Below are 14,437 nucleotides of genomic sequence, written 5' to 3' on the forward strand. Positions count from 1 at the left end.
CTTTTTCTTCCTTATAAGTCCCTTGTTAGCTGGGATGCCTGACTTGGCCGTGTGGAGTCTGCAGGGAGCAGGGCACCACTGTGTGTTTGCTCTGAAGCCATTGCTGCAAGGATCCCAACTCAGAGTTTGCTTCTTCCTTCCTCTTCCAGCAGAGTACTCAGATGAGTAAGTGTATGCAAAGTACCCCCTCACCTTCCTTCCTTGTTTTTGGCATCTGAGGAAGCCTTTTGGGACAAAATTTCCTACTTTCAGCTGGCTTCCAGAGCAAATTAGGGCACTTGACAGAGCAAATTAAGGCACTGCATTGACCAGACAGCCTGAAACAGGGGAGCAACAACTCATTGCAGTAAGAGAAAGAAAATAGCAGTGCTGGTTGTTTGGGGGAAAGTGTTTGCTCAGGGGACAAAGATGTTTGTATGGGAGAAAGGTGGTGTCCAGTCCCCACCTTATCTTCAGCATCTCACAAGGATGGCTCCTGAACAGCTCAGCCTAGTGCACAGCAAGGGAATGAGATTAAACTGGGCAAGACCAGCAAAGGCCAAACACTGCATGGCTGAAGCAAAAAGAGCTACTCCATCCCTGGGTTATGGGGAACAGGACAGAAACCAGAATGCCCCACACTTAACCCTTCCACATCAAGAAAACCCCCAGACTTTACTACCTAACAGCCTTTGCTATGACAGCTGAGCTTTCTTGATGCCTCACTGCCAAAGGAACACCCAACTGTTCCTTGAACAAATGATATTTTTTGGATTTTCCAAAAAATATAATTTTCTATTCTTAGATTTTACAAAAAACAAAGAACAACAACAAATTAGAAACAATTGGAACCAGTTCTGATGGTGCCTACTGCATTTTTTTCTTCTTTTTTTGCTAATGAGGTCAGAGAAGGTAAGCTGGAAGACAATGTAGCTGCAGCTGTGGGGTGAGTAGAAAGCATAGTTAAATAAAGGATAAACTCCTTTTTGCAGTATGTACTGTTTCTTTCCCCTCAATAAACTCCCACAGCAGTCCACTTCAGTCACTACATCTCAGCTGTCAAGATGTTTTGTTTTATAAGGAAATGTTACAAGAGCAGACCAGTGATGCCAGCCAAGAAACCTTTCTTTTACATACCTATTTATAGGAGCAATCCTGACAGCAAGTGTTGCACAATTTGGAAGGCTATCTTACAGCTCCTCTGTTTTTTGGGTTTTTTTATTAGTCCCTATTTGTAACTTTGGGAAAAACTTGTCACAATTACAAAATGGCAGTGATTCATTCCTTGAACCCCTGCAAGGTGTTTGGTTCCCCAACATTTGTGTAAGTTTTTTTCATTTAGGCTCTGGGACAGCTGAACAAAGTTTGTCACACACTGGGAACTTTATTTTTCTAAAGGCAAAAAGGCACTGAAGCACTAAACCAAGGTGAGCTTGTGCTTGTGTGACTCTTTCCCCCCTTCAGGCACTGCCAGTCCCATGCCCTCTGTGAAACAACTACTTAGACACAAAAAGGAAGCAACAAGTGCAGTACAGTTGGCTCAAAGAGTGGAGCAGGGACTTCCCCACTTCTGCCACTCAGTGAAAAGCCACACTGGACAGTTAAGAAGTGTTTGGAACAGCCATTCTAATTCTCCTGGCCTTCAGAAACACAAAGATGTGAGGTACAGCACTAAATACAAACATAAAGACTTTATTGAATGCTGCTCAATTCCCCAAAGATCTTTCATTACAAAATTTTTCCACACAACTGCAATTTAAGAGATTGGAATGGTACTCTGATAAAAGATGTGAAAAAATACTTGATCAAGTAAACAGACAAGACTTCTATTGTCAACTTTCCACCTTTAAAACACACTGCATTTTCTTTAAAGAAAACAAGGAGTAATTTCTTGACATTCTTTCCTCCTTACTTAAAAAAAAATATATATAGTAATGCCAATTTTGGTCTCATTCTTCAGTCCATGAAATGCTAATAGTACTGCAGAAACACCCAAGATGGGTCTCTCTTGGAGACTGCAGCACGCTGGAGGGTCCTTGGGCTGATGAGGAGCATCATTGATGGGCTCTCCAGAGGAAGCTCCATCCTCAGCTGTAGCAGGAGGAAATCCCTAACTAGCCCAGGACCCGAGAGGCAGCAGGAATGGGGGAGAGGCCCTGGCCACCCCAACCTGTTGCAGCGGATTCTCTCCCTACCCTGCCTCCTTTCTGATGTGAGCATTGTAGAAATCTAAATCTGAATCCAATCAGAATTCAAGGACAGCTCTGTATCCGAGTTCCTTTCAAAGCTGTCAGGGGCATGTACTGAGTATCTCAAGTTACTGGTAACGTACCTTGGTTTTATTTGAGAAAATACAGCACAACTAGAAGCCTTTTCTATCATCTTAACCAAAGTATGCAGCAATGTGAAAAGCACATATAAAACAAGGAAAAATGTGTATGTAGCAAACTATAACCACCTATGTGCAACACAATCAAAATTCAAGTCATAATTCTCACCACTCCCGTAATTATTTCACTCATTAAGGATGAAAACTCAGTTCTATGAAACATTGGAAGTGACAGTATATCAATAATTAGACAAATTTACAATATGTTGTGGTAATGACATCACTTAACTGCTGTATTTAAATTCAAATCTTTACATTTGCCAGAGAAAAAAATTGGCTGTTTCTATTATACTGATGAGGTTTCTTTTGCAAATCCTTATATATTTCAAAAGGGTACAAAAAAAGAATGTCTGCCGAGTGGAGGTGGTCATTTCTTTTATTTGGCACTTGTGTTGTGTGCATTGAGCACGTTGTGAGTGCTGTTCTGCTTTTCTGCCATCGCCTTCTTAAGCTTTAACTCCTCCAACCTTCTCCACAACTCTTCACGTTCCAATTCTTTCTTTTTCTCTCTGAAGAAAAGGGTGAAAGATCAATTTCAGATCTGTGTTTTAAGCACAATCTGGAGACACAGTGACTTAACTGTGACTTGCATCTACTAATTCCACTTTGAAGTTTTTCTCCAAAGCTATTTTTAGAAGCAATTACAGTTTCCTCAATTAAAAAGAGAGAATAACAAATAAGTAATGGTGAGTGGTGAAAAAGTACCTTTGCTCCAGCAGATGCAGACAATTGCTGTAGGGTGGCTTTGCACAGCTGCCTGCTGCTGCTTTAAGGAGGTTTTTTATCACATGCACACAAATTAAGGGACTGAGAATCTTTGTGGGGGAGGAACAGAGCTACCACAAGGAGGCTGGGCAGTGGTCTCAGCTGGCCAAGGGTCCCCTGTGCCCTGCCTCCCTGACCCCAACAGTGCTGCTGAGTAGGTCAGGAGGGTAAGCACTGGTTCTGCTGAGCTGTGAAGAATTCTCCAGCTCCATTCCCTTCAGACACCTGAGGCAGCACAGGCAGCAGCAGCTGAGAGCATTTCCCCAGCCAGGAGGGAGCACAGCCCCTGCCCCTGCCCGCGCAGGAGGGAGCTGGGGCCCTCCCGTCCCTGCCCCCGGGCACTGCCTCACTCACGGCTCACCCAGCAGCAAACAGCTCCATCAGAGCCCCACAGGAGCAAAGCAACAGCCACAATCACAGCTTGGACACATTCATCAGGGGAGCCTGGGAAAAGGCTCAGTACCTTTGCCTTTCTGCTTTGTACGAGCTCGTGAGTTCATCAAAAAGCTTGCCATTCATTTCCATCAGGGTTTTCAGCACGTTGTACACCAGTGCCACAATGGTTCTGAAACAGGAGCACAGCCATGAGATCTACTAAGTGACAAAATTAACTTCAGAAAACAGGCATTTGATTTCTCTTTTGGATTCCAAGCTTCTTATTCAAGATACTACTGTAAGGTCCGGGAGTTTCTGAAACAAAATCCTCTCCATTTTATTAATTTACAGAGGAAATTATAGTTTAGTTAAACATTTTTTGAAATGGCTATTTAATCTTAAATTCCTGACTCCTGTAATTGCACAGGATATAATTATTCATGCTGTGGCTGTACTTTAAAGCCATTCAATTATGTGAACCTTTAATAAACCAAGTTTTAACAACAACTCTGTAATACTTGAGCAATGAAATACGAGAGTCTAGAAAAATAAAACTTCTGGCTTGTAGCTTCAAGAAAGCAGCAGACAAACCACAGGCTTAGTGTGGTTTAGCACACAAAGCTCTCCTAGCAGTGTTTCTGGGCAGCAGGAGTCTTGCTAGAGAGCTAGAATCAAGAACATCAGATAATGGATTTGGGTACCTCAGTTTCCTTAAGAAACTCACCAGCTTGAGCAACACTTGGCTGTGTGTTACATGGCTGCCTGTATTCCTGACTACCCTTCTTTCTGTGAAAGTATTCACATTTCAATAAACCATCTTAAACATTACCTCCTTTAAACCTACTCATCTTTATACAAAGAAATAAAAACCCATTAAAATTAAACATTTAAATGCCTGTCATTAAGCTTAATCACTAAGCAAAAAGCAGGTAAGTTGTCTTCTCTGTTTTCTCCCTCACTAGCAGTTCCCCACTGACTGCAAAGCTGCAGCCCTCTGACCTTGAAAAGGAGTCAAAAAAACCCCTAAGGAAATAACCAAAGAACCAGGTTTGCCTTTTCAGTGCACTCTGTCCATCATGGCACTAGGAAATCTCCCAGCTGTTCATGAGAGCCTTGTGCTCATTCCATTCAAAATGTACAGCATCCTTTGCCTGTTTATACACTTACTTTTTTAATTTGTTTTTTTTTTTTGTACCCTGGCTTTCATGTGGTTTGAGGCCAAAAGCTTATTTAACGTTTTGGTTTTCTGAGAGGAAAAGTTGGATTTTGGGCAAGAACTTGAGTCCATATCAGACAACCAGATGGATAAAAGCATCTTTTGCTGCCCTCCAAAAGAGATTAGAATCAAAGGATTAGACTTTCTTCCCCAAACTTCCTTGTCCTCAAGGAGGCAATTATCCTGTGTCTTCTACTTCCTTCATAAAGGGCAACTTCTGCCTGCAGATAGGGAAAGAGGGACATCCTCCAAATTTTTTGAGGTCCCAAATACATTGATGGTCCAAGGACTATTCCCCCAAGTTTACATTCAGTCTCAGCTGCTGTGTTTGCAGCTAGACACAGCATCTAGATAAACCCAGAATAACTGCAAAGCCTCCAAGGGCTTAAAACGGGACCTGTGTTTTACTGCAGGGCTGTGGGAGGCTCCTGCTCACCCTGGCTTTTGCCTGTACAAGCTTTATATTCTGCACACTAACTTGCAAATTAATTCAGGGTGCTGGCACCAGCAAGCTTTGCTTTGCAGCATTTCAATACCATTACTGCTTCTTTCAAACATAGGAATACCAATATTTAACTTGTGGCACTAAATATAAAGTGAAGTAGTCACTCATTTCTCAGTCCTACCACCCTTTACAAGGGTTGCTATTCTCTGATATGATCTTTTCTCATCTCACTGATCAGCAATAAACACTTGGGAAGACACAGACAGCTGTATTCATCTGAAGTATTAACAGACAGCAAAACATAAACAGAAGCAACCCTTGGAAATGGTTTTGGCCTAAGTAGCATTAATTTGCATTTTGAACTAACACAAAGGATCAGATGTGATTACAATATAGAGATCATCATCCAATTTCCTCAGACTTTTTCAATAAATTTCAGGTTTCCATCATAACAGTGCAGAACAGTGAAAGAACAACACAGTTGAAAGTGACACTTGATTTAACACCCAGAATGTCATGGATTTCATCTGATTTAAGTAAAAATGAAGTCACATTTACAAGCTCCCAATCCAAACCTGAAAGAGGGGACAATTTATTTACGATGCTACAGATAAAGTGAAGTGTTACATACGGATTCCAGTGTTCTTTGGAGATCTTGTACAAACTGCCAAACATAATTGGTAGAATTTTATCAATGTTCTCCTCAATCAGGCTAAGAATATATTCATTATTCCAGAAGTACAAAGCTCTTTCTGCAACCTGAAACACAAAGTTAAGGGTTCATAACAACCATAAAATAAGTTACCACAAGTTTTGCTTGGGATTTTTTTATACTTATTTTATTTACCTGAAAATGTGAACTTGACACACTCTTGGATATTTGCTTAAATAAAGGCTCTTCTATTTTTTTGAATTGTGTTGGTTCTATAACATCTAAGATTTCTTCAATTTCACCTAAAAACATTACCTGTTAGTTTAGAAAGAAAAAAAAGGATGAGAATGTTTCATATCACCCCTGTAAACAGAAGCACACAAAATACAGCTTATCCATTAGTTATGAATCCTGCAAAGAACACTGTTTGTCATTACAAGGCATTTGGACATTCACAGGGGTTTTTTGCAGCCTAAAAGAAATCAATCATCACTCTCATCTAACAGGTTACAGCTCTCCTCTTGGACTTCTTCTGTGTAAATACTGAATAATTCACCAAACTGCTTCTGCAGAAAATGGGATTTTACAGTTACAAAATAAAAAAATTAGGGCATCTTATTTCAAGAATGGTTGCAGAGATTATCAGAGATCACCAAAGTAGCTTTTAAAGTGATAAGCAGTTAATTCCCATATAAAATTGCAACCAGCAGAACTCTGTGTAGCTGGCACAGAAGAATTGTCACCACTTGCAGAAAAAGAGACAACAGAGTTAAGGGACCCACTTTTAAAGAGTTGTTTGGGATGGATTCTGGTGGGACAAATCAAACTCCTGGTTTTTCAGCACATTTTAACTACATAGAGGAAACCAGACTGCATCACATGACAAGGGTGAGTGCCTCAAGAAGCTTCAAGAACTGCAAGTTTTCTGCAAGATCTCTTGAACAGCATGGCAGAGAGGTTTGTGAATCTGCCCCACGAGATTTCACATCACAGCAGACACCAGAAATGAGACACAAAACCAACCTCTTTCTGACTGCATGTTTTTGGCCAAAATTTGAGCAATCCTCTGATTACCTGTATGAAAAATACAAACATGTTAAAGCAGGATAAGTTTCTACTACATACTAGATAAGAAAAAAAAAGTACTGGTTTGCTTTTCTTTATTCAGAGGTTCAATGAAAACTGAATAAACATCATTTAAATGTTTGTCTTGTTTAGGTTATCAGAATAGCTCAGACCCCTATTGCTTTGTGTGCCTGTGATTATCCATTCACACTCTGCCCCCATCCCAGTACTCACATGAATTGACAGGATGCTGATCACATCAAAGCATCACAAAGTGAAGTTAAACTCCCTGTAGCTAAATCTCACAGAATATTTTTTTTTGTCTTCTACTCATCCATACTTTGGGGAGCACCTGCCTTGGCATCAAAGGTTTGAAACTTGAGAGGAAACAATAAATGCTGACAGGGCTCTAGAGAGGAGCCATGGCCTCCAACTCTTCCTTTTCTCTGCCACAATTTGACATGTTAGAGTGGAAACTCAAGTAAGAAAGACATGAACTTACAGAGAAAATGTATTCTAGGATCTACATTTGAAACTACCTTACAAAAGACTGGAAAAACAAAACCTTTGGGAAAATTAATTGGAAAGTACAGCCCCCAAGAGGAATGGAGGGAATACAGCAAAGAAAGGCTGGAGGCATTTTTCCTAGAAATAAACATCTCACATGGCATCTAAATTACAAAATGAATTATGGCTTTAAAAAAAAAGAAAAAAAACCCTGCAACTATATTCCAGAAGCAGAAACATTCTCAGAGCCTTATAAACTTTCATTCTGAAGAAAGGACTTCTACTTTGTATGATACAACAGCACCTAACTGATCATATCTAAAGGGAAAACTTTCTCAATTATTTAAATACCTTCTATATTTGCTTTTGTCATGTTGATGGTTTTTTCCTTCAGCTTTCCAGCTGGCTGCTTTATTAAAAACAACATGGACTATCAAAAGTGGCTTTCCAGAGAAAAAAAGTTAGTAAGACTAAAGTGCACTTCCCAGCACAAATTACTGCAAGAATTTTAAAATATATTTTGCTTAAGAAGCGTATTCCCAACTTGATAAAGAAATAACATGTTCTGAGTGTAACAGTGCACACCTCAACAAGACACCTATTCCTTGCTCCTCCTTGGAGCATCAGTTTCCAGCTTGACTGTGCCTTTATATTAAAAAGCTGATACCTGCACATTTATGTTCATGGATTGCTGCTTTCACTACACAAGATCAATATTCTTCCCTGAGCTACAGGATTCCCATGAGGTGGGTACAACTGTAGGCACCTGCTGGAAAACTGAACTCATGTACAAGGACTGCACATTTAGCCTGATTTCCTCCATGTAAAGGCCATTGCACTCAGCAGGGTTAGGTAACAAACCCCTCTTGTCAGCTCTGCAAACATCAGGACTGACCTGAGGCAGGCTACAAGAGCTTGGATTGAATGTCCTCCAAATTGACCCTGAGTGACAATCCCTGCCAGAAAAATAACAGTAAGGTATGTGTGAAGACAGCCTTCTGATGGAGTTCTTAAAATATTACTTGACCTAAAGCCAAGAAAAATTTCCAATGCTATCTCATCAGTTGACCCAAATTTTAACATTTACTTTTCAAGCATTTCAGAAAGTTACTTAAAGCTTCACTTCTTATCTTACTGACTTTAATTCCTTTATAAAACAACTTTTACTACACACCAGAGTTACAACCAAGGCAGTGACTCTGCAGTGAGTTCTTGTGTCTTCTCCAGCCACAATTCACCTTTAACTGATTGAGAAGCAGCCACAATTATATAGACCACAGTCCAGATGAGGCTCAGAACTGCCCTGTGGCACTGCTCCAAAGCCCTGCCTTCTTCACAGCAGTTTGGGCTTGGATCCTGCCCCACACTTGTGTAAATTTGTGTCAGGAAGTTCTGACCTTGTCACGTTGTCACTTCACTCAATCTTGCAGGTTTTTATGTAACACTCCACATTTTCTGCTCACATGTCAGCTTTAACTGTCAAAATGCCTGGGTTGTTTCCTCACTTGGCTTAAGGAATACAGGTTACACAATTCCCTTCTCCTCTCCCTATCCCACAGAATAAACTAACTGACCAGTGTGGCTGGGAACACTGCAGCACAGGGGAGAAAGACGCTTCAAGCACACAAGGCAAATCCATAGACACGAATAACTGGTCAGCTGAAATGGCTGTGCAGAAAACAAGCTTCCTGAAAGGGCACTCAGTCAAGATCAATGTTGTTTTCCCAAAGCTGTTAATCCTTTTTTTTTTTCACAGAAGAAAATTTAGGTCTTGCACAAGCTCTTCATTTTACTGTCACAAAAAGGGTGTAAGTATTTAAATACCAACGTAGCCCTGATGGAGATATTCCTGATTGTCCAACTAAAAGCAGTTTCTTTTATAGCTGGCCTGACATCACTCTGTGTCCTCAGGAGCTGCTGCACTGCCCTGAGCCTCTGCTCTCCATGGGCCCTGCCAAAGCCTGAGCACAAACCCTTTCTAGCTGAGCTGTCAATATGTGTCACAGCAGACTCACTCTGGCAAAAGGCACAGATGCCTCAAGCACCTGAGTTTTGGCTGCCAAGAGGCACCCCAGGAACTGAAGAGGACAGACAGAAACACCACATTTGGAATTTCAGAGTTCTTTCTGTCTAAATGAAGTGCTGTTATTCTTTTCATCTTTTATTTCGGGATTGTTTATTCCCTAAAATATTTCAACTTCCATGCACTGGCTAAGCACAAGCAATCTGTACCAAAACCACTGAAATTTTAGTTTTTATGAGGAGAGAATACAGTCATGACATGCTTTCTAATTTGGGGTAGTTTGGTTGATACCAGAAGTTCAAACTTATAGTTAAATCTGTGCTCTATCATGGCTCTATCTTTCAAACTCAGAATTTTCTTAACTATTCTAGATTTCATTTCCACCCCCCAAAAATTCCTACCTCTCCATCTTTAATCAGGATAACACAGCACTGCTGCACAATTCAAAAGGTTACACTGCAATATTTAATAGAAATTAAAAATAGAAAGATATCCAACTGAAAAACACTTACAGGCTCTGTTAAAGTTGTGTCTTTTTCCAGGAACTGTACAACACAATAGGCAAGCTGGAATGTAAGTCATATGGTTATTTAGTTTAAGCAGACACTATTTGGACATTGCAGCACTACTGAATATCACAACTGCTAATGGAAGCACTTCAGATCATGGGGGGAACCCAACCCAAGACACCCCTACACAGCCAGTTCATATTAGTCCAAACTAAACAAAACAGCAATTAAAGCAGCAAGATATACAGGCCTGCTCTATCTTAAAAAAAACTTCCTGCATACCAAAAATCATCTTTTCTTTTCAACCTAGAAAATTATTTTTAAGCTTGGCAGATATTTCCCTAACTCAGATCTCATATCCAAACAGATTTTTCTTAACATCAACTCCTGTATTAACAATACAAAGCTATCACTTTCAAACATCTATTTTGGGGTAAAAAAGGCCACACATCCAGTAAAAACCAAGTTGTGACAGAGGTTTGACTGAGCACACATTGCACGTTGCTCAGGTGACATCTAGAGCACACAGCATCCAGGGGTAAGATTACAAGTGAAAGAATTTGAACATATTCCAAGGCCAAAAGAGATGAGGCAGCTGTTGCCCAGCTGAGTGTCCTGTCCTTTGCAGCAAGGGCCAACAAGTGCCTGGGGAAAGGTGGAAGGAATGGGGAGGCATAATGTGACCAAGGCACCAGCACTGCTCTCCCAGGCTCTCCTGCTTTCATGTGGGGCTTGCTCAGGCCAAGGATATTTAATGTTACATAACTACTTACAGTTTAATTACTGAGCACACAGTTGAGCAAGTAAACAACCATGCCATGCAGAAACCATACAATAATGCTATTACTGAACTAGTTACAATCTTTCTTGGATTCCATTAAGACTGATTTTAAAAAGTCACATTATTTCACAATATAAAGCAAACACAAAACTATGTGATAGGCATTACATTTCAATACTCAGGATGCTTGAATTTAAGCAGCACCTTTCTTTTTTTTTATTTTGCCAAAGCAGATAATTATAATGCTGTAATTGCAACAGGTCTAATTTCTTTCTTTTGCCCTTAGGCTACTGATGCATTTGTATAGACTCAAAAAATAATAAATGTCACACATTAATCTCCCAAATCCCATTTTATGTGTATATTCAGTACAGTAATGCTTTACTGCTCAAAGACACAAAGACTCAAGCTTAGTTCATCTTCAAGGCTTTAACTTTTAAGGGAAGGCTCTTCTTCACTCAGCAACAAAGCAACCAGGCCACTTGGGATTGCAAAGCAGATTTAGCACTGGCTTAGCTCTTTGGGATAAAATGAAACACACAGTGCTGTGTGTGCACCTGGCACCAGTGTTTTATGAAGGGACAGAAGACTGGCCTGGTCAGCAGGAAAAATGTGACTTTCAGGTACAGCTGAATTAATAGGGCCCTTTCAGTAGCCATGAGCTGGATTAAATGTACCCCAGAAAAAAGGGGAGTTTGCTGCACTGATCTGTCAGTGAGAACACCTCTGGGAGGTGACTGGGCCCTTTCATTTCACTGACTCATTTCATGGAGCAGCAAGGCAGTAAATCACAAAGACAAGTGATTTGCTTAATTTAAAACTTCATATGAGAATTAGGAATTGAGTGAGCTCTTCACTTGATCCTGTTTGTAGGCTATATAGTCACAATGACTTCACTTCAATTAGAAAACCATTTTCTTGTATCTTCAGTCTGTATTAGTGAGCTAAGTTAAAAATCAAGTTTTAATTAGCCACAGCAGAATTACTTCCAAGTTTACATCAACCATATTCAATACTTGAAGTGCCATATGTCTGGAGAGGATACAGATTATTCCTCAAATGAAATGCTGAATGTCTGTGGCAAGTATAAGAATCAAAGTCAGCTGAAGAACTGCAGCGTTCTGACAGCGTGTCATGGATCTACATAATTCCTGCCTGATCCAGAGAGCTACTGTGCACTTCTGCTATTTATAAATGGAAACAACATTCTCCCTCCCACCCCATCACTGGTGCAGCTTTAGAAAGAAAAAAACACTTCTGAAATAAATACCTGGCCATACCCAAGGGTCCTTTACACCCAGCATTTAAGTTACAGAAAGGAAATGACAACAGCACAAGGCCCTGGGATTAAATGAAGGTTAAAGTGTGACAAAACTACAAGCAAAAAAGCTTCCAACTTCAGCTGATATGTCTTTCACTCACTGGTACATTCTTTCACTTGTAATATATGCCAAATAATACCTCAAAATTAACATTTAGATATAAGATCTGGAAGACTTTTTCTAGAAGTGACTGAATTGGTAAACGTTTTGGAATATTGATATTATAACACATAGTGCTTTAAATTTCATTTCAAATGTAAATACAAAAACCCCACCACTCTTAAAAAATAGGCAAAAGCTTACCTGTGCATGAAACAAAGCTAATCCCTTTGCAGTATGCATGGGAATCAGAACTTTCATAAGGAACTGTTTGTGTTCTGCTTTCAGTGGCAGTGCAAAACCATTGATAATACTGAAAACATGAATAAGCAGGATTTATTTTTATTAAAAAAATAATTTTTTTCCTAGCAAGTCAAGAATTTCTGTAAGTTCAACTGAAACTCCATTTCTGATTCCGTTTTTAAACCTGATTATTTTGAAGCCATAAAATAGCTCAACATGTGCACAACCTTTGAAATGCTGGTATAATGAGAGTTTAGACTCTTGGTAAGGAATACCAGAGAATCATACTAGAAGCTGAATAATACCCATTAGATGAGCTGAAGTATTTTTATCATCCATTAAATAAAATCATCTACAGAAAGTCCTGTTGTCTAATTGCAAAGCTTAGACAGATGTATCAGGAAGCTGATCCATCTCACCCACCATCACTAGCAACATGCAGAGAAAAAAGACTATGCAATTTTAATAGTGCACTTTAAGCACTTGTTTTGAGATTGTTGAACAACCTTTCCCTTCAAAAACTAAGTTTAAAAGTTGTCTCATTGATTCAGTCCTCTTATATATAAGAGTTGATGAGCTATAGACCAGACAAAAGTCCTTCAGGAAAAGGTTAGTTTCTCTTGCCCCTTACATTTCAGGAAAATCTGAGAAAATAATGGGATCCCTATCACTTGATTTTTCATGAAAATTTGTTCCACAATAGCTTCACCATATTTGTATTTTCAGTCAGATCAATAATACAATTTTCTCCTGTGAAATGCATGACAGTTTTGGAAAGACAGTAAAAAAAACTACCAGAGAAAAACTTCCAAGTTAAATTGAAGTTGGTGAAATAACATTCAAAAAAAAGGTAACTAAAAACCCCTAGCACTTACAAGGCTTTCCTGAAAAGAACTGAAGGAAAACCAGCCTGCTGAAGATGAAAACATTTCATTCAGCACGAGGGCAAAAGTTAACATTCATTTTTTGAATCAAAGAACAAGTCATCCATCAGGCAGAAGATAAGCAAGACCAGATAGGTCTGACAAACAAGGACCCTTGAGAAACATTTTTTGCCTGTCATCTTTAAAACTTGCACTGAAAAAAGAGTAATTTATTCTGTGTCCTAATTTGATATTCATGTGGTAACCCAGACAGTATTAGATTATCAGTGACTGCACTTCATCACTTGTTACTGTAATAATTCTCTTCCCCCCTCTCCAGTCCCAAAGCACAAAAGCTGAAGCAAACATTCACAATAATGTTTTATATTTTTCTGTGTGAAATCAAACTTACCTTCCTAATATCTCAAGGAGTTCAGCAACACCATTGAAGTGCTCTGTTTCATATATAAACCTGTTACCAAAAAAGACAACCATCAAAATTTGCCACAGAGGCTCAGAGATTCCAAAGAAATAACTTTTACTAAGCTTCAAATATTTGAAAGCAAGATCACAGACCAAACACAAGTCTTTCATTTCAAGAATAAATCACTGCAGACCCAGACTGTGAAGGCAAGATAAAATATTCCTCAATCTAGTCACACACAAACACAGCATACCTGAGGAAAATGTTGTTGATCTGTTTCCTGATGAATGCTCTTAAACCGAGGAATTTTCCATAAATTCTATGAAGAACTGTCTTTAGGAAATCACGTTCTCGTGGGTCTTCACTGTCAAAGAGCTCCAACAACTTTAAAAATTAAATAGAAATGTATTACTTTTGAAAGACTTAAGGTTTTGTTTGGTTACTACCTGATTTGAATTTTCTCTTTAATTTACATGTTTACATTAGGAAAAAAATAGAATCAGTTTAACTGGACATTTTGTTTAGATGTCAATAGTAGATTTTCAAAATTACATTTTTAATAAAGTTGATTTTTCCTAATAAAGTCATCAACTTCAATCCTTTCCAGTGTACAACAGACACTGAAGTCATTTCAGTAACTATTATACTATCAAAATAAAAATGCAATTGCAAACATGAGATTATCAAACTGTAGGTAAGTTGTTTACACTTGTTATTTAAGAAACCAGAATTAATCAAATCCATATCCTATATTTACAATTTTGTAATTAAAATCCTTTA

General features: G+C 39.1%; 1 protein-coding gene across 1 annotated transcript in view; it reads right to left on the bottom strand.

The window, feature by feature from the left end:
• Positions 1–1,655: 1,655 nt before the first annotated feature.
• PPP2R5A (protein phosphatase 2 regulatory subunit B'alpha) overlaps positions 1,656–14,437 on the bottom strand; it is a 42,265-nt gene continuing 29,483 nt past the window's right edge. Inside the window, exons 5-13 of the mRNA XM_071426396.1 lie at positions 13,911–14,041; positions 13,646–13,705; positions 12,332–12,440; positions 9,929–9,982; positions 6,845–6,895; positions 6,017–6,136; positions 5,801–5,928; positions 3,597–3,698; positions 1,656–2,877 (exon numbers count right to left, since the gene is read on the bottom strand). Coding sequence (XP_071282497.1) covers positions 2,745–2,877; positions 3,597–3,698; positions 5,801–5,928; positions 6,017–6,136; positions 6,845–6,895; positions 9,929–9,982; positions 12,332–12,440; positions 13,646–13,705; positions 13,911–14,041 — 888 coding nt within the window. The 3' untranslated portion in view covers positions 1,656–2,744. The remainder of the gene's footprint in view (positions 2,878–3,596; positions 3,699–5,800; positions 5,929–6,016; positions 6,137–6,844; positions 6,896–9,928; positions 9,983–12,331; positions 12,441–13,645; positions 13,706–13,910; positions 14,042–14,437) is intronic.

This window comes from Agelaius tricolor, unplaced genomic scaffold (assembly GCF_023055355.1).
Source record: "Agelaius tricolor isolate 1412-34295 unplaced genomic scaffold, bAgeTri1.0.p SCAF_1, whole genome shotgun sequence".
NCBI classification, from domain to species: domain Eukaryota; kingdom Metazoa; phylum Chordata; class Aves; order Passeriformes; family Icteridae; genus Agelaius; species Agelaius tricolor.